This window comes from Etheostoma cragini, chromosome 17 (assembly GCF_013103735.1).
Source record: "Etheostoma cragini isolate CJK2018 chromosome 17, CSU_Ecrag_1.0, whole genome shotgun sequence".
Taxonomy (NCBI): domain Eukaryota; kingdom Metazoa; phylum Chordata; class Actinopteri; order Perciformes; family Percidae; genus Etheostoma; species Etheostoma cragini.
In genome coordinates this window covers 21,960,462-21,988,119 of record NC_048423.1, presented here as the reverse complement: position 1 = coordinate 21,988,119, position 27,658 = coordinate 21,960,462, and the positions used below count along the sequence as shown (strand labels likewise).

Genomic DNA, 27,658 nt, shown 5'->3' with positions numbered 1-27,658 from the left:
ATAAATGCAAGATGGCTCCTCATATAAAAACAGTCTTCTGGGTCGCCCTCAACGTGCTACAAAATAACTCTTTACACCGTGTTAGGTTAAAATATTTATCCGCGAAGAGTTCTGAAGGGTAACTTTAGCTATACATTGATATGCGTATGGTACTCGGCGATATTTTGTGGGAAAAGATACAGAAGAGACAAGAGGAACAACTTTGAAGCCATGAATTGGTGGTGAACTCAGACAGAGTCGGGGTGGTCGGAAGCACACAGCCTGGGCCTCGGCTAGCTAGCGGTAGCTGCTAACTGGCTAATGACTTCATCTAGTTACAGTTGTCTGCGGCATTGGAAACGTTAAACAGCAGAGAGGACAAAGTCTCAAATTACTGGTTCCCTGTTGAATGTGGGACGTGAAAAGCCATACAACAATTGGCCATGGCTGTATCAAGGTAAGACTGGCTCACGCTTATGCTGGCTCGGTTTGTCCTAGTAAGGAAACTGTTCGAGTTCCCTTACCAATTAGCTGGCGAACCTGCTACTGCTAGCTTTTATTTGGCAAAGAATAGCATGGCGACTCTAGCAAGCTAACACAGCGTAACGTTATAGTGTAACTTAGTCACTGTTCGTGGCTTGGGTTTGGAGGGCACATAACTCATTTGGGAGTCATTTTTACATGGGCGAAATGCTAGTTCAAATTAATTTCATATTTAAAATTAAGTATTAACAGATTAACTAACGTTAACGTGATTGTGAAATGGTGTGTTGTTAAGCAGTTTGCAAATGCAAGCTGCACACAAAACATGTCAAATTGCAAGTGTTGCAGCCTTTCCTAAGCCAAATTCTATGTGATCTTCAACGTCACTAAACATGCTAGATCATTAATCTTAACGTTGTTTTGATGTTTACTTGGCAAGCGTTTTCCATTGTGATTGTTATGATAATTCCACGTGGTGTTGAACCATGCTAGCCATGCTCTTTTGCATAGCAAAGCCGACTCCTCTGTAGTTAAGTATAAGTATTAGTGGTACCTGGGGGTCACGCCCCTTACATCGCTAATCCGCTCCACTTTATTAATAGACCGTTAATGAGTAAAAGACCAGGCTCATTAGACAGGTTACCTTGGTTCAAAGCCAAACAATCAATATCAGTGTGACTTGAGTGCATTTACCGTAATGTGTGTATATAGGCTGTATATATGTTTAAAATTTAATTCATAAAATATTTAGATTATCATTCAATTCTGAACCTCCCACCACTCAAGTGGTCCTCGCATTTTAGAGCACCAAAAATAAGAGAAGCAGAACCAACCTGTGTGTTCAGTGCAGTGAAGGTTCTCTGATGTTTCTTTGGACCTTGTTTTATTAATTTATTTTAACTGTCACCTTTCTTTAGACTTGATCGTTTGTTTATCCTGCTTGACACTGGAACAACCCCAGTAACCAGGAAAGCAGCAGCCCAGCAGCTTGGAGAAGTGGTCAAACTCCACCCCCATGAACTCAATAGCCTCCTATCAAAGGTGTGTTTGATGGCTTTTTCCAAACTGTCTTTCATGATTCTTCATAAAATAATCTGGCAACCAGGGCATATGTGTCGGTCCCTGCAGTCAACATTGAGGAGTATTGATAATGTACAACAGTGTTATTCTCCCTGGTAGGGCAATGAGCTGTCTGTGCGGTATTAGCGTTAGTACTTTGATTGAATTTTGTATGTGAGTCTGACCTGCAACTGGAACATAGTCTTTTGTCAAGTCTTGACACATTTTCAGTTCTGTACTGGCTGTTTTACTTTACTCGTTCCTTCTCTTTATAGTTTTGACAGTTATAATTTAGGTTGTACATGGAGTATATTTAATCTATTTTCTGTCAACTACCAGGTCTTGACCTACCTTAGGAGTCCCAATTGGGACACTCGAATAGCAGCGGGCCAGGCTGTAGAGGCCATTGTGAAGAATATTCCTGAATGGAACCCAGTGCCCAAGCCTAAAGAAGGTACGCTTTACTGTCAAATGCTGAGCCATGTACTCCAAATGAAACACTGGATTGGCAGTTATCTTTGTCTTCCCTTTGGCGTCTTTGTTTATGAAAATTTTGAGCAAAAATGTTTACCTTGGATCTAGTTACAATAGCTGGGATCAGTGTGTCGGTTGTGTGTGCGCTTTTTTTTCCTGGCAGTGAACGGATGTCACAGGGAACCTAGTGGCACATAATATATAAGGCAATCCCCCCCTAATTTGGATACAGGGCTATCTGGATAACATACAAGTGTTGCTGTTCAAACACACACTGCACTCTGTTAGTTGTGAACTGGAGAAGCCTCTACAGTAGATATCACACTCCGATACTACTGCAATTTTGCCAAAAACAGGGGCAGGGGGTGGGTGGTTCGGTGGGTTGGTGTATAGGAGCTCAGCCCCCATACAGAGCAGGGTAGAGGCTGCAGTGTGATGATAAGAAGAACATTTTTTAGCCTTGTGGCCTGTTCAATACCCGGTTTTGGTACACATCCCTAGATACATTTTCATGTTCATCATACTTTATGGAGTCTTTTTCTATGTGTTTATTGCACATGTTAATGTCATGGTGACGAGGAAAATCCGATTCATCGGTCAGCACTACTTGGTACCCCTCCCTGCTATTCAGTGCAGTCCGTTGTCGCTGCATCACATGACTGTATTTATCACACCATTATTGGTTCAAGCTACCATTGACTGAAAGTCTTTGTCACAAATGTAACTCGACATTGTCTTCCACTCAGTTTTAATATTTTCTAGTATTATTTTAGGGCAAATTAAAATAGTTTTTTCTACCATGCTTTTATATATATGGGAGCTGAAATGACTTCTCATTGAGAGCGAGCGTGTGCATCAGAAAGAAGGCACTAACATTTCTTCTGTGCAAACATCTGTGAAAGCATCACTGTTTTGGAGAGGTTTTTTTTCCTGAAAACTCCTCAACAATCTAAGACATCCATTTCCAGCTCAGTCTTGTTGGGTGGAAAACAAGTTTGTTCTTGGTGAAAGGCATAAGTGTGAACATGACCTCATTCATTTTTTAGTTAGAGAGAGAGACAAATGTGCAGTTATGAGACTTTTATTTTTCTTTCTTGTAGAAGACTTGTCTCCAGAGGACTCCTCTTGTGACCGGTTGAGTTTCTACCACTTTGACATCTCCCGCTTACTTAAACATGGGGCCTCTCTGCTGGGATCTGCTGGGGCTGAGTTTGAGCTGCAGGATGACAAAACTGGTTTGTAGTGTTTTATTATTATTTTTTTTTTGTAGTTTTGTTGCTACATATAATAACTGTTACACTGTCCACTGTTACACCTCACCCACGTAAACTGCCTGTATGAAAGCTATATTGTGGTGTTACATGAAGAAAGGAAAAGTAACTCATTTGAAAAGAGTAGAGTGGTTTTAGTTATTAGCTAGTCTTTTGGGCACACTGACTACTGGACAGCTTTGTTTATGACTTGGGAGATTTTGAATATCTACTTAACCAATCTATTTGTTTTGACTTGAAGAAAGGGCATTCTGTCATGAATTCTGTATGCTAAACCACCTTTTATGTACTTCTCATACCTTAAATCACACACTTTTGTGTTTGAGACTGGACTACAACGTCACTGCTAATATATCTCAGGTTGATTCTGACACAAATACCGCACAACAAACTAGGCTACTTGGCCATGAATTTGAATTTAATTTGAATAGGGAAAGCTGCTTCTCATCTTTTGATGGTCATTCAAAGCCTTGCATTCTGTTGTTTTTACCAGTCGTTGCTTCTGTGATCTGATATAATTTCTCATTCAAGGACCCCTGTACTTTTTAAGTTTACTAAAATTAACAGGTTGTGGGTGATTTAGAGACCTATTTTTGTTCCTGTGTTTTGTTTTGTTTTTCCGCCCTAGCACTAATCGTGTTTGCCTTCTAGCTGCATTTAGCTCCTGAAAGACACTGTGGTTCACATACACAAAATTGGTATTCCTCACAGAGCTACAATGACTAAGTTAACATGCACATAATATTCAGTTTTTTGCCCTTATTCTGAAAGACGATATACCGACTGAGCTGTTTACATACGTAGCCGTGCAAAATACAATTATTTTTGTTTTGTTTTTTGTCCAAAGTTTACCAGTAGATGCGGACTTGTTGGACCATGCGAACACAGCATTCCTCTTTCATTCTTTACGAAAGCTTCTTGAAAAGGTCGGCGTAGCGGCGTGTGCATTTTCTAGGGAAAAGGCCTTATTCAGAATATCCAACCGGAATGCTGTTTACATGACCTATATCAAATTCGGAATATTGTCATATTTGGAATAATGGTGGAATATTGATGTGGTTGTAAACTTACTTGTTGTACTTTTTTCCAGGCTATCTAGTGGTAACCCGGGACGCTCTCTTTTTTTGTATTTCTTTTTTATATTTTGTATTTCTTTTTTCTCAGGTGAGATGGACCCTAAGGAACGTCTTGCCCGTCAGAGAAAGCTTCTTCAGAAGAAGCTGGGTCTGGACATGGGTGCTGCTATTGGCATGGACACAGAGGATTTGTTTAACGATGAAGACCTAGACTATAGATGCCAACCCACTGGGCTTAAAGCCCATGGAAGCAAAGCCACAGCTGGATCCAGCTCGCACAACCACGTGGTGGGTCTCATTTAATCCTCTTACCTTTTGATTCAGCAGACCTCTGAGCATGTACTTTATGTTCTTTGGTTCAATAAGGCTCTTACTGCAAGCTGTAACCTTGGACTGATTTATGAAGTTGCAAAATAGGGAAGATAATCAGAAATGTGTGGCACTAAGTAGGCACCTGTTATCATAGTTTAATGTTGCCCTGTAGTGAGATACTGTGGCTTTACGTCATGGCCTAACTTGACTAAGTTGAATTTAAGTTAAGTGAAAGGAGGTAGGCTATAACTTGTCACAATGACAAAGACTGTTGCTGTGGAGCTGGGCAGTGCCAAGTTTTATTAAATTCATACTGATTCAGCTGTCATCTTCTCTTTGGTTGTGAATCATCCTTTTCTCTGCCTGTTTTGAATCATGGTGTTTTTTGTGTTTCCAGTCTGCTCTTCATATATTTCCAGGCCTGTGTGCCTATCTAGTGTGTGGTGCTGCATACATTTTAAGTTGGTAGAAGGCAGGGGATGTCAATATTTCAGTGTGCTAATACAATATAATAAACATCTTGGAGAGCCACTTGGAGATTTGTGATGCTATTGAGCTGGTGAATTAAGTCATTCGGTAATCTTCTCTACATTGTAGTGCATCTGATGATGTACTGTATCTATGGCCTTTGTCACACTTGACTTGTCTTTTCCATGAAACCTTTTGTCATCCTATTATTCATGTTTTTGCTGGTTTGCCATGAAAGCTTTAAAATAATGGGACTTTTATTGCAAAGAATTTGTAGGCAATGAAATGGGAATGAATTAGCGCAGCCATTTGAGAGCCATCTCCGCTGCTCTCTCCTTAAAAAGTGGGACTCGTATGGGCCCTGCATCCTTTACAATAACTTATATTCACGTGGAAATACATCCGATCACCATCTGAACAAGCGGGTCGTATTGATCACAAAAGTCTCATTAAAAAGACAAGTGTAACCACGGCACATGTGTTCAGTTAACCCCTTAATGTGAATGATTAACTCCAATGCTTTGTTTTCAGCCCATTCAGGCTAGTGAGTTGATCGACTCTGAGTTCCGGCCAGGCATGAGCAGTCGTCAGAAGAACAAGGCTAAGAGGATGGCCAAGCTAGTGGCCAAACAAAGATCCAAAGATGTGGATCCAAATGAAAAGAGGTAAGATGATGAATACTGTACATACAATTAAAAAAAATAACATCAAAAGTTATGCACTATATACATACATGTTATTTTCAGTGATTTGACCAATTTTATCTCGACAGATTTGAACATTTTCACAAGTATAGTTGGATTTGTTCTAATGATTCACCTTGTGTTGACTCCACCTTTTCTTTTTCTTTTTTTTAGTAATGACAGTCTTGAGGGGGAACCTGAAGAGAAACGCAGGAAAATCACCAATGTAGTTATTGACCAACCGGCAACGCAGCATAACGTCTTAATCGACAATGTTCCAGATAACTCAAGTCTTTTAGAGGAGGTAAGGAGTTAAAAACTATTCAGTAACTTATTGATGTCTTTGCCTGAATCATTTAATTACTATATATGGTACAAATGACAATATTAAAAACATGAAATTTGTTGATTTTGACTGATCTCTCGTTGCTTTGTCTTTTTAGATGCAAGAGTGGCCTCTGGAGAGCTTCAGTGAGGAGCTCTGCAATGACCTCTTCAATCCTTCATGGGAGGTAAAAAAACACATTCCAACTTCATTTTAGCTCATAGTTTGCAATACAGTTCAACATGAGGGGGTTGGCTGAGTTAAAGGCACAATCTGTGATCCAATTGTGAACATAGTGTTACCAACAAAAAAAACAGCTCACAAAGAACTCTCATTCTTTTAACCCATTTTTAGATGACCAGAGCAAATTAAATGTAAAATTGTGTTGTCTGTTTACAGATTCGTCATGGTGCAGGCACAGGGCTAAGAGAAATCATCAAGTCCCATGGTGCTGTAGGCGGAAAGCTGGTGGGAAGCACTGCTGAACAGGTATACGTATGAGCCTTAGCCTCAAGTTTTTATTTTTTATTTCAACATTGTCATGAGAATTAAACATGACCCAAGCTGTCTAATGTTTTGATTTAGATGTCACGGCAGCATCAGGAGTGGATAGAGGACCTGGTCATCCGGCTGCTCTGTGTTTTTGCCCTAGACCGCTTTGGAGATTTTGTATCTGATGAGGTAAGTCTTGTTTTTGTGGACAACTGAAGACTGAGGTTGTAAAAAGTTACTAGCCGCCTTTTCATGGCTGAGACACGAGCAAGACATGAGACATGCAGTGTAGTAAAGATGAGGACGATATTGAATGTTTTCATGCCATGGTTATTCATAATTAAGTGGCTGTAGCTCAGAGGTAGAGCGGATCTGTCCTTTAAACCACAAGATTACCAGATCAATCCCTGGCTTCTTCAGGCCACATGTCAAAGTTTCCCTGAGCGCGACACTGTAACCCACGTTGCTCCCCACTGCTCCTACTGGATGGGTAGGATTCACTACGTTGTACTTGTACTTGACAAATAGAAGTTTCTAAAGGTCTTAAGAACTTATGGAATTGGCCTTGTTTCAGTTGCATTTTTTGACATCGTTGATAGCATCTGTAGTTGTCATTGTGTGAGAGGTGTCTTTTTTTTTTTCTTTTCTTTTTTCTTTTCTTTTTTTTTTAAATTGTCTGCTACAATATTTGCACAAGGCAGTGGTTTTGGGATTCACACTTCCCTCTCCCAAATGTAATTGCTGTGTGCCAACTTTTTTGATGCATGATATTTATCTACTGCAAAGTATTATTATAGTGTAAGGTGTATTTTGTTTTCCCCCTCATAACTGGCAACAGTGAGTTTAAAAATTACGTTGGATGCCTGGATAGCTCAGTTGGTGGAGCGAAAACACAGAAGTTATTGAATGCAGCTAACTTCAGTTTGTAGAGTAATAGTGTGTGAGACGGAGCCTGCTGGACCTGGGTGAGAGATGTGACCCATGGCCAGAATATCATAGTTCATAAAAATGCAGCTCAGTGACGATACAGTCATTTCATGTGTGTAACTCCGCTGACCCGCCATTCAACCTGTGCTGGACCCATTCATAATGAGTCAGCTGTCACTCTGTGAGTACGCTTCAGTCCATCGCACTCATCTTCTCTCGCACTCGCTCTCTCGCTCTCTCTTTAATCAGTCTGTTAATGTTGTTGAAAACAAGTGAACAAGCTTTCTCAGAGAATTAAAAAAATATATATATCCTAGGCTATTTATTTCAGATAATTTTCAATTACATTTGTTGCAGCTGTATATTTTCAAACCGGGAAAGAAAATCCTGTCTTTGCATTTTATTTTAATCCCAATCTGTTTCAATAAAAAACCTTGTGAAAAATGGCTGCTGAATTAAAACTGAACATTTTAAATCGGTTAAAGTGGGCAAAAGGTTAGGATTAGAATCCTCTACAGTGAAATACAGTCACACTACAGTAGTTTGTTTTTTAAGCATTTTAGCCTTGTTAATCCACTAACTACTGTAGCTAATGTTACTTGCTGTGTTATTAGTGTTTACTAGCGTGAACTGCAGCAATGTGTCTGTTTCCTCTAACGTCTGTTTTGGAGCATTAGACATTTAAGTGGCGCGGAATGAGGTACCCATATCCCTGTTGACATTTTCCGTTAGATAACGGACGTACAACTTCAACATAAGAGGAATGTAGCACAATATGGATGTGAAAGCAGTTATAAATGGCTTATGTGACAATAAAATTTGTTTTGGTTAAAATCAACTAATCATGATAATTAATTGTGATCTCAGTATTGATCAAAAATAATCGTGATTATCATTTTGGCCATAATTGTGCAGCCCTAACTGCTGTAATAATGACCATAAAGAGGAGTAAATGGGAGTTGAGCAGATTTAGTGATGGTATTTAGGTTGTCATGTTGTGTTCTTTCTTTTGTAAGTGTAAGTAATAAATTAATGTTCTTTGCTTGGGGGGAAAACCCTGGGGCATCCAGTCCAGAGAAATGCTAATATTAGCTTAAGTTCAACCAGAGAGGAAGAACTCTTAAGTGAAAGGACCTTGTGTAAGGTTTTATTGGTCGATGGCCTGCATAATAAGTGGTAGTACATAACTTGCCATTGCGACTTTAGATAATGCTGCTATTATAACTATCTATTCGTGGAAAGACTATAGATGTTGTCATTCATAATATGTAATCAAACATCTCATTTATGTTGGCATGTCATCCAGATCTATTAGCAAACTGCTGAGTATAACTGTTAACCTGCCAGATTTATGCAATTTAACTTTATTTTTGTACCCCCGTATTACTTTCCTTTTGCAAGGTGGTGGCTCCTGTCAGGGAGACGTGTGCCCAGACCCTCGGTGTGGCCCTTCGCCATATGAATGAAACCGGAGTTTCAATGACGGTAGATGTCCTGCTAACGCTGCTAAAAGAAGACCAGTGGGAGGTCCGTCATGGAGGCTTGCTTGGCATTAAGTATGCCCTCGCTGTCCGACAGGTACCACCTGTTCTCTGTGTACATGTATATGATCAGCTGGTAGTAGTAGTAGTAGTAGTAGTAGTAACGTTCTACAGTAGGCCTCCATTAATCGTCCAAAATCTTGATTCCTCTTGTTTTAAAAAATTTTAATTTGTTTTTACCTTAATGACTTTGATTTTCATTTAATTTTACAAGCCGACTGCAATACAAACGCTACTACTTACTTCTGTGAGTTTTAAACTGTATGTAAAAAGACTGTATGAAATAGGTGTTAAAGCGCTCCCAAGTGCTTCAATGCTCTCCCTTCTCTTCATTGAGGCCTCTATGTTTACAGGGTTGTGTTGATGCACAATGTAATATAGATGCCAAAAAAAAGTTTAGTACTGCTAATTTGTCTTGTTTTGCCATGGTTCATGTGTGCAATAAACATCACACTTTGTGAGAAGAAAAATCATGGTACAAAATCCTGATATCAATTCTAAGCAAAAAAGAAATTGTGATTCATATTTTTCCCCAAATCGTGCAGGCCTATTCTACAGTGTATTCAATTTGGGCACAACTTCGTCATGAATATAAATTGTGGCAGTGGGAACACAACAAAAGCATATGTGCTCCCTTTGGAGAGATGTCTCTGTAAAGGTCATTCTGTCTGATCTCATACCCATATTTGGGGGTGGCAGTAGCTCAGTCCATAGGGAGTTGGGTTGGGAACCGGAGGGTCACTGGTTCAAATCCCCGTATGGACCCAAAAAGTTGGGAGAGTGGATTGGTGGCTGGAGAGATGCCAGTTCACCTCCCTGGGCACTGCCAGGTGCCCTTGAGCAAGGCACTGTACCCCCCCCCACCGCTCAGGGCGCTGGTTCAGCTGGCAGCCCACTTACTCAGACATCTCTCCATGTATAGTGCATGTATAGGTTCTGAGCATGTGTGTGTGTTTCAGGCCTGTGTGTGAGTACTAACAACAAAAGTGTGTACACAGAGTGTAGTGCAGTAATTTCCCCATTGGGCACTAATAAACAAATTATGTTATTATCTTATCATACAGTTACGCTGATCTTCATCTGTCTGTTTTCTTGTCTCACAGGACCTGATCTCTGTTTTACTTCCCCGGGTGCTCCCTGCCATCACTGTAGGCCTACAGGACCTAGATGATGATGTCAGGGCCGTGGCAGCTGCAGCTCTAATCCCTGTGGTGGAAGGCTTGGTACAGCTACTTCCCAATAAGGTCAGAGATGCAATATTAGAACCTTTTGAACAATAAATCTGTATCATGTTTCAGTTTGACACCTGCAGGCAGTTATTTTTCAACTTCTGTAAACTTTTCTGTGTGTATGTGTCTTAGGTACCCTTCATCGTGAACACACTATGGGATGCTCTTTTGGACCTGGATGACCTCACTGCTTCCACCAACAGCATCATGACATTGCTGTCCTCACTGCTCACCTACCCGCAGGTCCGCCAGTGCAGGTCAGTCTCACAGAAGTCCATGCAATAAGTGCTACTGCCTCAAACAGGGTTCCCACAGGGTCTTAAAAAGTCTAAAATTCTTAATATTTAAGGCCTTCAAATGTTTTAAAAATTGCTAGATTTTCATCCGAGGTCCTACATTTAATTTAGTCAGGTTTTAAAAAGGTTTTACCTCGTTCATTTCCAGAAACGCTTGCCACAGAAAGAAAGTATTGCCTGGTAGCCTATAAAGCAGAGCTCTAGAGCAGAACGATGCCCTTAGAAGTTTGGCTAGGGCCATGCATACGTGTAGAAAAACTTAACTGGACCAAGACACAAAGTAAACACGCCTTTCTGACAGATACCGGTGGGTTAGCGGTAAAACTGAGCGGAGGATTTTCGGAATGTGTCGCTGTGTGTTGGAGCCTGGCTGGCTGCTAGGCGCACTAAGACAAAACTCAAACTAACTAGGCTAATGGCTTATTCGCTAGACGAGCGGGAGTATCTGCAAAGATAATGTGTGTGTGTGTGAGAGCATTACTCTGCTCGGTGTGCTTGATTTATTTTAAGAAGCCTACTTGAAGATAATTATTTTCTACGGTTTGAAAGTCATTCAAATTTAAAATTTTTCACCTCCTTCTGTCGGAATGGGTACAAATTTGGCTTTGACTTTAATTTGAAATGGTATAAAAAAGCCTTGGATTTAAGTCCCCAACTCCAGGTACGACACTCTCTGCAAATTGCGTTGTTTGTCTTAAATTTCAATCTTTACGTTCTTAAAATGTCTTGAAAAGGTTTTTAAAATTGACTTCCTAAAACCTGCAAGAACCCTGCTCAAAATCATAATTTTTTGAATGGTGTAAGACTCTAAAGAGACACCATGCTGGGATTTGTCTCATTTTGAGAACTTTATTGAACAAATGTATAATGCTCCTAGCTAAAATATATGTACAACAAGCGGGACAAAGGAAAATCACTGACAAGTTTGGATACTGTTGACTTAAACAATAAATCAGAAGAGATGTGATTGTGTTGCATGTGAAATGCAGTTTTCCATGGGCCTTAGCATGTACTCTGTTTCACAAGGATCTTACTATTCTGACTTGGCTTGTCTATTGTCATTCAGCTGAAGGTAGGCAAGCTGTCTTCTCTGTATTCTGTGGTTGTGTCAAGTGTAGTATCAGAACTGTGCCAAGAGTTTGGCTGAACTTCATTTGGTCTTTACATAAAAGCACACAGACAGTGCACGCCCATCACTGAGTGCACTTTCTGCAAACACAATTTGATGGACAATTGGACGTTAGCCTACCGTTAGCATTTTAAACCTGTAACTGCTAACAAGTAAATGATGTGTTACTGTGTTTCATTTGAGTCTATGATTACATCCCTACCCTAATGATGTTCTTGCATGTCCCTTTCTGAGGGTGTATGTTTACTGACACACTTTCTTGTCCACTCTAGCATGCAGCAGTCATTAACAGTCCTGGTCCCTCGGGTTTGGCCGTTCTTGAGACACACTATATCATCAGTAAGACGGGCAGCACTGGAAACCCTTTTCACACTGCTGTCTAAAGCTAAGGAGGTAAAGTTGACTTGCAGCAATTGGGTATAATTTTAAATCTGGCAAAGTACTTGTTAATCTTCTACAGGATTTAACAAAGTATCAACTACATAGATTTTCATATGGTTTATTCTTAACAGCCAGTGTTACTTTCAAATCTTTTTAGTTGAGTTTGAATGCTGGCAATGGGATGTATAATAAGCCAGTGTTTTTTTGTTTTTATTTTTCAGAGCTGTGCGATGTGGATCAACCCCATCCTACAAGACATGCTGCGGCACATCTTCCAGTCCTGTATACTGGAGAGCAATGAGGAAATCCTTGAACTGATTCAAAAGGTTTGTTGCCTCACCCTCACTTCTTCTTAGGGTAAACTGACGAATTAGATGTCCTAATTTTGAAAAATGGAAACAAGAAACAATACGGACATTCTCACTTTTCTTTCATCGAATATGGATGACCTTTTTGATTTTGCCCTTATGAATTGTTAATGGACGTCACTTGGCAGGTGTGGAGTGAGCTGCTGTCTCAGGCCCCACAGCAATACGTGGTAGCAGCCAGCTGTCCATGGATGGGAGCCTGGCTCTGTCTCATGATGCAGGCCTCACACATGCCCATAGACCTGAACATGCTGCTGGAAGTGAAGGCTCGCTCCAAGGTTGGACACTTATTATTCAGTTGTATCTAGCTACAAATAAGAACTGTATATTGTTCTATTCTTGGCCAATCTTCTGGATTTATAATGTATGAGGGTGGGGTTGTGTCCTTTTTTAGATGCAAACTGATGCTCCAGGACAAAGGACAATATCTGCTAGATGATAGCAATTCTAGCCAGTGACATGAATAAAATGTTACAGTCAAGATTTAGGAAAACTGAGCTTAAAAGAATATGTAGGGTTTTCTTAAACAATGTATAGATTTACACACAAATGTACAAAAGTAATTCCTGCGCAATCAATATTTAATGACCCACTAGAAATGTGTGGTGCTTGTATTTACAGAGACCCTCGCCTCTGCCTGTATTTCCTTTCTTATTTTCTGTCTGGGACATGTATGGGTGTCAGCTTCAAGCCTTTGGGACCGCGTGGGTGTGTAACCCCCAGTCATAACTGCGTCCATTGGCGCCCATTTGGGTCTGACACCAAGGCACCCAGAGGAGACCTCTGCTGTAGGGCTGAACGATATTCTGTTTTAGCATCGACGTTGTTATGTGCGCATGCGCAATAGTCTTAAAATAGTCACATCACAGGACGTTGCGATGTTGACATAATCCTTTTTTGCTGCTTGATAGAAAAGTAAACTTTCACCGATCTCCTTTTACATGATTATTACGGTCCGACCCTTCCCCTTTAGACAGGTAGCCATGTGGGCAGCGTGTGTATGTGACGTTAGTCCGATGGGGTTTATTGTTATGGGAAGTGATGCTCTCTGTGTGTAGAAAAGTACCGTAGGCAGCAGCTGACGCAGTTATGCGCGTAGTTTTTGATGAGTAAATTTAGAGGAAGCAACATGCAGTCACTGTCATTCACGTTAGCCTGGATTTAATATTATATAAATACAAGGTGTCATGCTAGTCAACTAGCGTATTTCTACCTAACATCCCTCTCCAAAATCACTTCAGAAGAGTAACGTTAGTCACAGCGCTTACTTGCTTTGTCGTTTGTAAAGCATTAAAGTTCAACAAAGAATGGTTCACATTAGAAAAGATCCTTTTTCATTTTTTTCCTTCTATGTAGATGCACTCCCTTGCAAATTCACCGCAGTAGTCAAGACTGATTTATTTCCAAACAGAGCTATTTATGTAATCTTTTAAAAATTACTTTTCTTTTTCCATATCGAAACATATGTCGCGGGGGGGAATCGCAATGTAAGATTTTTCCAATTTCGTGCAGGCCTACTCTGTCTGTTTAACAGACACCAACTTTACGAGTGAGCGTGTGTGCGTGTGTGCGCGCGCGCGTGTGCGTGCGTGTGCGTGCGTGCGTGTGTGTGCGTGTGCGTGTGTGTGTGTGTGTGTGTGTGTGTGTGTGTGTGTGTGTGTCAGTTGGGTAATAACATGTTTGACATTTCAACCCTCTTGGTGTGTGAGATGATGCTGCCCGGGGTGTGAAGCAAACACACACACACACTTAGTGACAGGAAGGAAGCTAACTCTATAATAAATCTTGTGTTGTTGCAACAGGACAAGGCTGGTGCAAAGGCACGTCAAGGAACCAATCAGGTGAAGGAAACGGTCCAAGAGTATATAGCAGGTGCAGAGACGGTGACAGACGACCCAGTGACAAGGGACTATGTAGTGGTCCGTTCTCGCCTCATGGCCGCCAAGTAAGTTTTGGTTTTTGCATTGGAAGGGAAAAAAGTCCTGATCTTGAGGGGAACGTGTGATTTTCTTTAAAGCAATAAAGAAAGCTGAATTGCTAGATAACGTGTTTTTAAAGATGCTAACAGTTCTGACAGTTTCCCCAATCTCGTTGTCTGTGTAATCCAGATTGCTGGGGGCTCTGTGTAGGTGTATCTGTGACCCTCAGGTCAACGCTGCATCTCAGGAGATCCGACCAGCTGAGTCTTTAGGTCACCTGTTGCTCTTCCACCTCAACTCTAAGTCTGCCCTGCAGCGCATAGCTGTGGCTCTGGTGCTTTGCGAGTGGGCTGCACTGCAGAAGGTGAAAAGCTTAGACACGGAGTTTGTTAATTGTGGAAAACATGTTTGGCTCTTTTTGGATGTAGTGTGAGCATTACCAAATCAGGCATTCAGAGGTCTAATACATTTTACTTTTTTAATCTCTCTCTTTCAGGATTGTCAGGTGGTGTCAGCCATGGTGCAGCCTCGTCTTCTGGCCATTCTGTCAGAGCAGTTGTACTATGATGAGATTGCCATCCCATTCACACGCATGCAGAATGAGTGCAAGCAGCTAATTGCACTGTTGGCTGATGCCAATATAGACCTGCAAGACCGCCTCAATTGTAGTGTTTTCACTATTGATCAAGCCAATGAACTGGTAGGTCCAGCCACACAAGAAAACTTGCCTTGACTGGATGACGCAGAAAACTTTTCATTAATCAAATGTAGGTCAATTGATGGTGGGATGTCACTCCTGAAACAAACAACATATGATTTTTGAGCAGGCATGTAAACTGACAAACTTAATGGTTGTGTGAAGCGTGCAGTTTCATTTTTCAGATTCATCATGGTTTCCAAAAAATCATCTTCAAACAGGGCTGTCTGACTGTTTAGTGTTTTAGGTTTTATAGAATATATTTAAATATAGACATTGTAATTATTTTTCCCCAATGTTCGTCAACATAATGGAACATGACTCCAAAAATGTAGTTTACACTGAAAGCTGACTTTTTAAGGTATTTGGCTACTATTATCATGACAGTTTTTCCATATCATCCAGCTGTAATTGTTTCTGTCCAGGTTTTATTTTCGTGAACGAATGGCTCTGGTAATGGTCTGGTACCTAGGTGATTCTTGGCTTCAAATGTCAATGGATGTTGCGCTCTGTAATGGATTGCTCCCATTCCAGACACTCTCATCTTCTCCCCCCTCTTGTTCCCTAGGTAACCACCATCTTTACAGAGTCAACAGCGGGTCTGAACGTAAAGTCCAGTCAGTGGCAGGCATTGGATGGTAAACGGCAGCAGGCTCAAGTAACCGTGATGGAGACCAACACAGAATGGCAGCAGTTGCATCTGCGAGTCCACATGTTCGCAGCCTGTGCAGTAATTAACCTACAGGTTCTTCCCGACAAGCTCAACCCACTGGTCAGGCCTCTGATGGAAACCATCAAGCGGGAGGAGAACACCCTGATCCAGGGATATGCTGCTTCCTTTATAGCCAAGCTGCTGCAACAGTGTGCTGCACGCTCGCCGTGCCCCAATCCCAAGATCATCAAAAACCTCTGTGCCTCGGCCTGCGTGGACTCTGCAGTTACACCCTCATCTGCTTGCCCCGTACCCCCTACACAGGAAAATGCCAAAGGTAAGAGTTGTTTAAGCTTGGGAATGATGTCCTTAATTTTAATCAATGTGTGACCTACCAGTGGGATTTCAAAATTAGGTTTTCAGTGACATTTTAAGCATTCCACTGACTTATGAATACACAGCATAGGTTTTTTTTTCTGTATTTTTAAAATTCAGAGTACAACTGGGGCCTGTTGCAGGAAATCAGAATGAAGATATCCAGGATAAGTGAAAAAGCGAAGCTTGACTATGTGTGATCTGCTCATCGCGGCTTAATCGGTTGCACGTTTGCAAAGCCAGGATGAACAGGTGAAGCTATCTCAAGCCAGGTGTAGATAGCTGGGATAAGTGCACGTTCACGGCTTTCTCACATAGACCACGGTATCAATCACAGATTTACTTATGCAGAAATGGAGAAGACGCATGAGGCATATGTTTCACCCAATGAGCAGCAGCTTTTAATGGAAAGTAACGAGGAGGTGAAGCATAGAATATGCAAAATATTGCTGCCGTTATCGAACGGAGAGAAAAAGTCCAACGGACTATAGCGGACCGACTAAATGTGTAAGGATGTAAAAATATCTACTTGGCCTACTAGTCACTCATGAGTCATTTGGGTTTTCCGGTGTTATGAATGTAAACTACACTATACGTATGTAGCCCACGTTATTGGCCCAGTGATGGGACTTAGGAGAAGGTTATGAACCAAAGTAAGCTATGATAAAAAATATTAGACCTACATTTTAAGGAATAACACAAACTGTCCTTTTTATTAGAGAAGGACAAGCAACAAGAAAATGAAATCATGAATGTATTGGTCTCTGACCAGTCTGCCATTATAATCGTCTGGGAATATCGCTACATTAATATTGTCACACTTAATCTCCGGAGCGCGTCCTGTATAAACCTGGAGCTGCACAGACCACGGACGCCGCGCATCTCTACTTTTACAGAGAGAGTGGACACTAACGCGACTCAAAGGTCTGCCGGCAGGCAGCGGCCATCGGGCAACGGCCACCAGGCAGCGGCCGCACGCCAGGCAGCTTTGAAACACTACCATCCCACTGGGAAAAGTCCCACTCCGCATCAGGGTGCCAGTGCAACCATTTCTAACCATCTAAACAACTGCAATAGTAGGGGTTTAAATCAAACTCATGACAAAAATAGTGACAGATATTGCATGTTAATAAAAATAAATTGGAACACATTCAGAAAACAACGTAATAACTTAAACACGTTAATTTGGGATCAGAGCGGCAGCTGATTTAACACATGAGACACCAGGATTAATCTTAGCCTGGCTGTTAGCCTGCTCTGGACCAGGCTAGCCGTAAATAATAAATCTCCATGGTTGGGTTTAATTCAACCTGGTTTTGTGCAACCAAGTCAAAGCTAAATTCATCCAGGATAACTTGAATATTCCGGCTTAATCCCTTATCCTGGTTTCGTGCAACAGGCCCGAGCAACCTTACAATAATCATGTGTCAACAATTAATAAGTGCTTGCTTACTACTGAGTATGTTACTCTCTTCATTAGGCAGTGGGCTAGAGAAAGACTGCATGCATCACATGGTCAACAAAACCCGAGGCATCATCACCCTGTACCGTCACCAAAGGGCTGCGTTTGCCATTACCAGTAAGAGGGGGCCAGCCCCTAAAGCCCCAAAAGCCCCCACCACAGAGCTTCCTCCTGGCTGCACCATTAGCACTGACAATGATGAGGTACAGACGGCTACTAAAGTACATTTTCCTCACATTTAAGTCCAATCCACAACAAATTGTGTTTTACCTTTTTATATTGTATGTTCCCTTTTTAGAGCAAGAAGCCATTTCTTATTCAGAGACGAGGGGCAGAGTTCTCCCTTACAACGGTCGCCAGGCACTTTGGTGCAGACTTCACCAAGTCTCTGCCATACCTATGGGAGAACACCGTGGGGCCACTGAAGACAGTAGTGACTGAAAATCAACGCATTGGTATGTTGATTGTGTTGATCAGATTTGAATCTTGGAATATAAATTTGTAACTGCTATTTCTTGAAGGGTAAACACTTGACCTACAAGTATTTTAACTGGCCTGTAGACATTTTGTCTTAAATAGACGTTAATTGTAGCATTTCAGATGTAAAGCTCTGTATGTGAAGTTGCCTCATGATTCATAGCATGAACTGTATATATGATCAGTTATAAGACGGGTTGCCTTATATCTGTGTATATCAATTAAATTCCCCTAGGTTAAGGAAGTCCAGGATGTTTGTAGTCTATCCTATGAATCAATTTGTGTCTATTATGTGTTGTAGACAGGCTGGTCCAGCTTGAGAGGGGAGACGCTGCAGCTCAGGAACTGGTGAACTCTCTACAAGTGTTGGAAGTCATGGCTGCGGCCATGGCCGCTGAACTCAAACCTTTGGTAAGTCTGTGGAAATTCATTAAGGCATCTTAAACCAACAACTAACATAATGTAAGCAAATGATTAAATCTGTCTTTTTTTTCTTCTTTTTTTCTATAGCTACTGGAGCACCTACCCCATCTATTCACTTGCCTACAGCACCCGTACACAGCGGTGCGTCATATGGCGGCCCGCTGTGTTGGCGTGCTCAGTAAGATAGCCATGCTGGAGACCATGAACGGTTTCCTTGAATGTGTACTCCCCTGGTTAGGTGCTATTGAGGACTGTACCAAACAGGAGGGTGCCATCGAGTCTCTAGCCTGTATCCTTTACACAGTAAAATAATACCTTTTGATTCAATTTGTCTTAGCATGGCACACTATATGCATTCCATAACACATATTATGCAGTACTGCTATTTTTAAAGCTAATTGTTATTTAAAGCATCAACCTTGTAGTTGCTGTGTTATCTTTGTACAATACTGTCCTTGACTAACTTCTCTCCAGGTGTCATGGAGCAGCTTGATGTAGACATTGTACCCTACATTGTGCTGCTCGTAGTACCAGTGCTGGGCCGTATGAGTGACCCCAGTGATAGCATCCGGTTTATGGCAACCCAGTGCTTTGCTACACTCATCCGTCTGTTGCCCCTTGAGGTAGGAGCACACAAATGGTATGCTAAAAATAAATGTTTTTATTATGCAAAGTTAAGAATGTCTGTAAAAAAGACCTTGTTGTCCACCAGGCAGGTATACCAGACCCTCCAGCCATGTCAGCTGACCTGATCTGCCAGAAGGCCAGAGAACGCAGCTTCCTAGAGCAACTTCTAGATAGCAGAAAATTGGAGAACTACAAGATTCCTGTGCCCATTAAGGCTGAGCTCAGGAAGTACCAGCAGGTGTGTGTCCTTTTTATGTGCCCACTTGTGTCTTTGCAATACCTCCTCAAGCATATAAATTGTATGATAAATCAAGGTCACGGTTTCTTTATTTGGTCCCTTCGGAGACATTTGGGTTGGAAATCACAAAACTTTGTGGACAGTAAAACAACACAGAACACAAACAATGTGAAAAACATTAGCTCATTGACCGCTTCTACTTAAAATGCAAACAAATTCTTCAAAAAATGCATACGCACTGCTTATCCATACATACTTCTAAGGTACCATTACAAGCATATTCATGCCTGTACAGATACAGTATGCTACTCAAATATAACAGCATAAATATAAAAGCAAATGTATATTTAAAAAAGCATAAATATAAAATCTATCCTTTATGTCAGTGCAATAAATAAGTAAAGACTCAGTTCTTAAGTGTGCGTGTGTGTTTTTCCTTCCTTCCAATATTCTTTAGAAATAGAGGATGTGAGCATTACTTTTAACAGTTAAATTGATGCCCAACCTATTACACATTATAAAACCCTGGAACACTTGGACAGCTAGACAACTGATCATTATTCTGCCAGATTCAGGGATGATGTTTTGCTTTAAATGCCGCTTGCTGGCAATGTATATAAAAAAAGAGGCATTGACAACAAATAGTTTTCTTCAGAGTAAATTTTCTTGCAGCCAAATAGAGATGGGGTATGTGTGTGCTGGTTCTGTCTAGAAAGGGTAGTTGCTGGCTGCTCTGCTGAGACCAGCCATCCATCTCTTTAAATGGAGCAGTGCGGAAAGCTAATTAAAATTCTACTACCATACTACTACTGGACAAACACACTGCTGCCAATTAACTTAACTTACTCAGGAGAAAATGTCACTCTGAAACCAACTGCAGTTACAATAGATGGGTTGCTTTTTTCATGTCTACATTGTGGGTCTTTGTGTCATCTTGCAGGACGGAGTGAACTGGTTGTCCTTCCTGAACAAATACAAGCTGCACGGGATCCTGTGTGATGACATGGGCCTTGGCAAGACACTGCAGTCCATCTGCATTCTGGCAGGAGATCACTACCTCAGGTAGTGCAAACAGCACTATAACTGCTATTGTTGTTTGGACTTTCTTCTTTGTGGCTAGACACAGTAAATGGTACCATTCAGATCCAACATCACTCATATGATTGTTCCCTATATTGTAAATGCACAGCTTTAAGACTTGTAAAGAACATTTTATAATTGAGGAGTAAAATGAGTCCAAACATATAATCCATATAGGATTTCTTTTATGTATATGTGTGTATGTGTGTGTATATATGTGTGTGTGTGTGTGTGTATATATGTATGTATGTATGTATGTATGCACACACACACACAATATACAGTATATTGCATATAATTTATCCATATTGTTTAAATGCTTGTGGATGTAATCAATGTCAAGTATTAACATACTATATACCACTACCAAATCACAGTAAGGACTGCACTACCTAAGCATTGCGGTTTGATAAGGCTGGCTTTTTTTCTCTTTAAGTTAATGTACACTGTCTTTCATATTCACAATGTACATACAGACATAGACAAAGTCTTGTACTATGCTATTCCTTCATGACCTCAATGAGCCAGCCTCATGCTGTGCTGTTAAACAATAGACAAAGCAGAGTTTGACAGTGGTTAGTCGCAGTTTTAACATACTGGTACTTGTTTTGATCTTTGTTCTTTGAAACGCTTGTTCTCTTTTGTTATGGTGTGCCATGTAAGGAAACTTGAATCGGCCTTGTGTATGTTTGATGTCTATTCAGGGTACAGGAGTATGCCAAGACTAAGGCTGCAGACAGCACCCCCCTGCCCTCTCTGGTGGTGTGTCCTCCCACACTGACTGGCCACTGGGTGGATGAGGTGGGCAAATTCTGCACCAAAGAGTACCTCAACCCACTGCACTACACTGGACCTCCTACAGAACGAATGCGGTAAAGCTTAATCAGACTTTAAAACTTGTCTTGTCAGCACACAGAATGATTTATATTCTTGTCCTAAAGGTTTCCTAACTGGTAACAGATACAGTGGAATAAAACTGTTCAGAAGAACAAATCCTTTTTTTTCAATACTGTTTTGGATTCATTATTATACATTAATGTTGGTTTACAGAATGTAACACAAACACATGTCTCATGTACACAACATTCATGATCCTAACAAACATTTACTTTTCCAGGTTGCAGCACCAAGTGAAAAAACACAATCTTATAGTAGCCTCCTACGACGTTGTTCGGAATGACATTGACTTTTTTAGGTGAGAATCATTCTAATTCTAATATCTGTGTTTTTGGAGGAATGTGCTCAGTTATAGTTTGAACTTTTTTGTGTGTGTTTTTTTTTTATTTTATTATTTTTAGAAATATCAAATTTAATTACTGTATCCTTGATGAGGGTCATGTCATCAAGAATGGGAAAACCAAACTTTCCAAAGCCATTAAGCAGTTGGCTGCCAACTTCCGAGTCATCTTGTCTGGAACGCCCATTCAGGTGAGGTCTTTGCTGTCCTGCTGTTGAAATTGTTCTTCTTTCCTCATGTTTATTAGTCAGAGCGTGACTATTTTACCACTCTGTGTGTATCCCCAGAACAATGTCCTGGAACTCTGGTCATTGTTTGACTTCCTCATGCCGGGCTTCCTTGGAACAGAACGGCAGTTTGCCGCTCGCTATGGAAAACCAATCCTGGCCAGCCGTGACGCCAAAAGTTCTTCACGGGAACAGGAGGCGGGTATGTAAATGTTGCAGGTGTCATTGTTTATTTCCTAACCAGAGCATGTGAGCAGTGAGAATTTCCACCCCTCACTCACAAAGCTGTTCCTTCCCTCCGTTTCCCCATTAAAGCCACTCCCGGCCGCTCCACTAAATTACTCTGTGCATTCAGATTTCACCCTGCTCTGCTCAAATCACTCACTTCTCGTCCCAAAAAAGAAAAAAAACTATTTATCAGATAAACGGCACCCACCCTCCCTTCGTGCCCAGAGCTCCGCAATCAAAAAGTCAGTTGGATGTCAAGCACTAGCAGCATGGAGATGGAGGGCGGGCATGTTCATATGCAGGTACTGTGCTGCGGTAACACAGACAAGTTTCGGCATGCGTCCAACTCCTAGTTTGAGCAGCGGGGGAGATAAGGTGATGCACCACTTTAAAAATCCACTCTGCATTTATCCAAAATCCTGGCATTCCCTGCCCGCACTCGCTCACGTGCTCTGTTTCTAGCTGAATAATGCCTTCCCTACCATCCCAGACTTATACTAGGACTTGGCCATTAACTGGTTAATATTGGGTCCTTCCTCTCAGGTGTCCTGGCGATGGAGGCCCTACATCGGCAGGTGCTACCCTTCCTTCTCAGGAGGATGAAGGAGGACGTCCTCCAGGACCTTCCGCCTAAAATAATTCAGGACTATTACTGCAATCTGAGTCCTCTACAGGTACTTGTGCCCCCGAACAGATATCTAATGGGCTATCCCAGTACCCACAGGCATAAACTTCATTATGAACGTTGAAAAATACATTTACTTAGAGCCTCAGGGTCTGCGATGTTTTACATGGTCTACAGTCTTCTATGGACTAAGTAATAACTAATAATATTATAGGCCAGCCATATACATTTAATACATTAATAATGAGATGCATGCCTGCATTATCCTAGGTTAGAAGGAATGTGACTGGTTTCGCTTAAAACTAACAATGGATAATGTCTCGACCCTCTTAACCATGCTGTATGCTTTCTCATGACCTGCAGGTTCAGTTATATGAAGACTTTGCAAAGTCTCGAGCCAAGGCCAGTGTGGAGGACAGCATCGCTAACACCTCTACAGAAGAGGAGGAGAAGCCTAAACTGAAGGCCACAGGCCATGTCTTCCAGGTACACGTTTCTACTTATTTATCTGGGCATAGGGCAGGGCACCGAACATGGATACTTTTACTGCATCGAACAAAAAGCTCCGATCCTATGAGTGATGAAAAATTATTTATCTCTTGGTACCTGAGAGCGCGTAAGCTTATGTCCTCTCTGCATACTCTTGTTTAATTTCCTTTGCAATATAGTTAGTTAATATTAGCCTGTACACTGTCATTTGTGTATTATTTATAGTATGTTCATGTTGTGGCAAACAGGTTTCTTTTTTTTCTTCTTTTTTTGGCCCAGTTGGGTAGATTCCAATCCTGAGTATCTGACTATAAATCCAAAAGCACAATCAGTGTTTTTAATGTTACTCTGAGTGAGCAGTGTTACCAACATTTCACAATTAAGGTGGAAAATAGAAATTTGGTGTTTAATGTATTTGTGATGATGTGGTAATGTATTTTAAAACCTATGGTATGGTTAGTTACCGGTATTGTAATTGGGCATTGTTCATAACCCTTCGATCCGGTGCCAGCCCATACGGACATAAACTACCTAAAGTACCTAAACCACCTCTGAGACACAAGTTAAGGGTGCCCTGTGGAGACAAGTTGTTTTGTTTGGGTTGTTTTTTTTCCCCCATTCTGTGTTCTTCACCAAAATGCATTGTGTGTATCCTGGAGGTCTAACAAAATGTTCAATGCCTTTTCTTCCTCCACAAAACATTTTAAAAGCCCATTTGTTTGGCAATTTGTCTTCTTCCCTGCTTTTGTTGGCACATTGTCTTGGTTCATGGCCGCCACCCTTCGATCACTGTGGATCGCATCGTTGGCCTGTGCGTGCAGTTAACTATTAATGCAGACGCATATCGTTAATAACCATGCAACAACATTTACCTTCATTCCTACATTCCTTCAGGCGCTGCAGTACCTGCGGAAGCTGTGCAACCACCCGAGTTTGGTCTTGACCCCCCAGCATCCAGAATACAAACGCATCACTGAGCAGCTTGCAGGGCAAAACTCCAGCCTGCGGGACCTTCAGCACGCGCCCAAACTCTCCGCTCTCAAACAGGTATTGTGCTGGGAAGTCTTTCAGATCAACTACCACACATCACTTCTGCGGGCCACAGTTTGGAATATGTCTCACACAATCATAATAATATGGATTTTATCCAATTAGGTTTTCATGAAAGTAATGATTGCATAAGAACGGAGATCAAATGAAAGCAACAAAGACTGACTATAGTTTTTTGTAGTTTTGTTTTCATAAAACCCAAACACATTCCTGACCAATCAAATTGTTTGTCTATGGTTTTGCTGAACTTAACTGGACTGCCAGCCTCTCCCCTGTCTCACAATGTGGCTTTAATGTGTTTTCTGTTCTCCAGTTGCTGGTGGACTGCGGACTAGGAGGTGGCGCAGGATCAGAGGGGGGTACTGAGGCTGTGGTGGCCCAGCACCGTGTGCTCATTTTCTGTCAGCTCAAGAGTATGCTGGATATTGTGGAGCACGACCTGCTGAAACCCAAACTGCCCTCTGTCACCTACCTGAGGCTGGATGGCGGGGTGCAGGCGGGCCTGCGCCACGCCATCGTTTCCAGGTCAGTGGATGGGGATTTGGTTCAGATCTCCACCGTGTTCTGCCTGTTGTTGTGAAAGTGAACCAAGTCTAATTCTTCGCAATGACTTTGTTCTCTCTGAATTTCAGGTTTAACAATGACCCATCCATTGACGTGTTGCTGCTGACAACCCATGTCGGGGGTCTAGGTCTGAACCTGACTGGTGCAGACACCGTGGTGTTCGTGGAACATGACTGGAACCCCATGAGGGACCTGCAGGCCATGGATCGTGCCCATAGGATAGGACAGGTACACAGACCAATACAGGCCACACACGGCTGCATATACATGGACAAGATGATCCTGCGGCACCCAAAGTAGGATGTTAAGGATCGGTTTCCTTGCTGCATTATTAAATATGGCCTATTGAACAGCCATGGATAGTGTGACACTGCTGCTCTTGTCTGAAACCAGTGATGCAAAATGACCCCAGTGAAATAGAATTGGCAGGGTGGGCGCTGTCCTCCACTTCTGATACGTTCTGTTAACATTAATCATTGTGTTTGTGGTTGGCAGAAACGTGTTGTGAACGTCTACCGGTTGATCACACGAGGCACACTGGAGGAGAAGATCATGGGTCTGCAGAAGTTCAAAATGAGCATCGCCAACACGGTTATCAGCCAGGACAACGCCAGCCTGCAGAGCATGGGCACTGACCAGCTCCTCAACCTCTTCAGTCTAGACAAGGTGAGAGCTTGTCAGGGTTTTCTTTATGGAGACACAGAGAAACGTGTTGGTGGGATCACAGATCTCCTATGTGGAGATTTTCTACTCTTTAAAATGTCAGTGAGCTAGTCACATCACATCAGTCATGTAGGCTTTGTGCTGTCAACACAGCTGTCTTAACCAGAGACTGGTCTGGCAGCCCTGCCTCAACTAATTAGGATATTGAAATTCCACCACAATGAGGCTAGAATCAAGATAACAAGTGTGCAGATCACCTGTTAATACCTGCATCTTATTGTAGCGGGGGGGCGGGCATTTCCTGTCCTGGCTGACATCAGAAGAAATTATCACACTTATATAATAGAAATATAGCATTGGAAGTTTTAAAGCAATAGGGCAGGGTTGCTTTATTTACAGTTAAGGACATGTGACTACAGAGCCATCTATAGGGAGTTTGGTTGGAAACCGGAGGGTCGCTGGTTCAAGTCCCCGTACAGACCAAAGTATGGAGTGTGGATTGGTAGCTGGAGAGATGCCACTTTACCTCCTGGGCACTGCCAGGTGCTCTTAAGCAAGGCACCAAACCCCCATAGCTCAGGGCACTCACTCTGACATCTCTCCATGTGTATTGATAGGTCCTGAGCATGTTTGTTTTGTTAGTAATAATAATATTTTTTATTTTATTTTATAAATTATAAAACCTGACATCTTGACATGCACACATACTTGTCATGTTTGCTTGATCGGTCTTATGTATATAAATGTGTTTCAGGGTGAGAAGGGTGAGCAGTCGGCGTCGAGCTCCGGGAAGTCGTCCATCAAGTCTGTGCTGGACGGCCTGGGAGAGTTATGGGACCAGCAGCAGTACGACACTGAGTACAACCTGGACAGCTTCATGCACTCCCTGCATTAGCACTGTACGAGCCCATGCAGCCTCCGTCTGCTGGCCCAGCAGGACCCCCCTTTCCACCCCCCCACGCCCTTTGGACAAGATCAGAATAAGGAGTCACTCATAGCTTATGGTTACAAATGTCTCAAAGCAACAGCCAAAATAACACTCTCAAACTATATTTTAGTTTTCAGAAACAACGTGAACACATTTCTTGTGATGTTTTTGAACATCAAGACATCGTACAGGATTCCTTGAGAGTAAACCGCCGAGGTCTTTCAACAAGTACTCTTTAAAACTGCTAAGAGACTATATTGGTATGATGACTATGTACCATCTGCGACAAGCAACCCCCAGTTTTGGTTTACATCTTCTACATTAGTTAGCAGCAGCATCACCACTGTCTACAGGGATGTTGCTGTGGTCTCTCAACTATACTTACGATGCACTCAAGGCTTATCTTTTATAGGAACAGCACCAGGTGCTACTTTTACAGCCCGCCGCCCTTCTCCCACATCGCATTGCCAGAGTATACAGTGTCAACTGCTTTAGATACGATTACCCAGTAACACCTCCCTCCATATCCCCCCCCTTCATTACAAGGTCTTAAAAAGCACTGCGATACCCAGCCAGACCCGTCTACACCTCTCTGACTGATGGATACAAACACGTTTCTGTATGACAAAGGGAAGTGGGCCGAGAGTGACGAGCTCACTGGAGAAACCACAGGATGTCATCGCTGGCCTTTTAAAGCCCGCTGGTGACTGCTGTTTATGCTATGACCACTTGACTTCCATCCTCCAGATGATGCTGGTCTGTACTCACCCCCAGGAGTCTGGTCACGTGACCTGTGGCCATTTAGACGCTTTGGTAAAACGATTTGCACTGTGTTCAGCTCCTCCAACACTGAGCTGGGAAAGCACTGCACGTGAAGCAGCATTACAGAGACTGAACATGGGGCCAAGCTTAAACCGGTACCTAAAACTTCTTGTCAACAGTATTTTAAAAAAAGAATAGACTTGTACATATTTCAGTAATTGCTGCTTTTTGTTTATGGTGGTGGAATTGTAATAAATTCTACAGACCTTTTGAACTCTTTGGCTATTTTTTTTTTCTTTGCATGTGACCGGTGATGGCCAGTAGATGGTGTGGTTGTACATCCAAGAAGAAGAATACTGATAAGACATGAGTGAACCTAACATTAGGCATCTTTTGACACAGATACATATTTGATAATCATTAGTTGCTCCCATACAAACGC

General features: G+C 41.9%; 1 protein-coding gene across 1 annotated transcript; it reads left to right on the top strand.

Annotated features, from left to right (window-relative positions):
* On the top strand, positions 1 to 27,492 carry btaf1 (BTAF1 RNA polymerase II, B-TFIID transcription factor-associated). The gene is made up of 38 exons (XM_034899230.1): positions 1 to 436; positions 1,380 to 1,503; positions 1,861 to 1,975; positions 3,096 to 3,230; positions 4,431 to 4,630; positions 5,654 to 5,787; positions 5,980 to 6,109; positions 6,249 to 6,317; positions 6,530 to 6,619; positions 6,716 to 6,811; positions 8,951 to 9,127; positions 10,194 to 10,334; positions 10,452 to 10,576; positions 12,017 to 12,137; positions 12,347 to 12,451; positions 12,622 to 12,771; positions 14,296 to 14,438; positions 14,602 to 14,776; positions 14,909 to 15,112; positions 15,678 to 16,098; positions 17,617 to 17,801; positions 17,897 to 18,053; positions 18,377 to 18,486; positions 18,586 to 18,787; positions 18,973 to 19,121; positions 19,211 to 19,363; positions 20,304 to 20,425; positions 21,148 to 21,315; positions 21,561 to 21,638; positions 21,742 to 21,871; positions 21,968 to 22,109; positions 22,679 to 22,809; positions 23,124 to 23,246; positions 24,144 to 24,296; positions 24,613 to 24,824; positions 24,932 to 25,091; positions 25,359 to 25,529; positions 26,281 to 27,492. Exons 1-38 carry the CDS (start codon positions 423 to 425, stop codon positions 26,419 to 26,421), a joined length of 5,556 nt encoding a protein of 1,851 aa, XP_034755121.1. The 5' UTR covers positions 1 to 422; the 3' UTR covers positions 26,422 to 27,492.
* Positions 27,493 to 27,658: the final 166 nt, after the last annotated feature.

Bases quoted from the DNA above. Each gene is read 5' to 3' on its own strand.
- btaf1 (XM_034899230.1), top strand. The intron at 22,810-23,123 runs GTACTTGTGCCC...CATGACCTGCAG, and splicing joins GCAATCTGAGTCCTCTACAG to GTTCAGTTATATGAAGACTT. The intron at 24,825-24,931 runs GTCAGTGGATGG...TCTGAATTTCAG, and splicing joins CGCCACGCCATCGTTTCCAG to GTTTAACAATGACCCATCCA.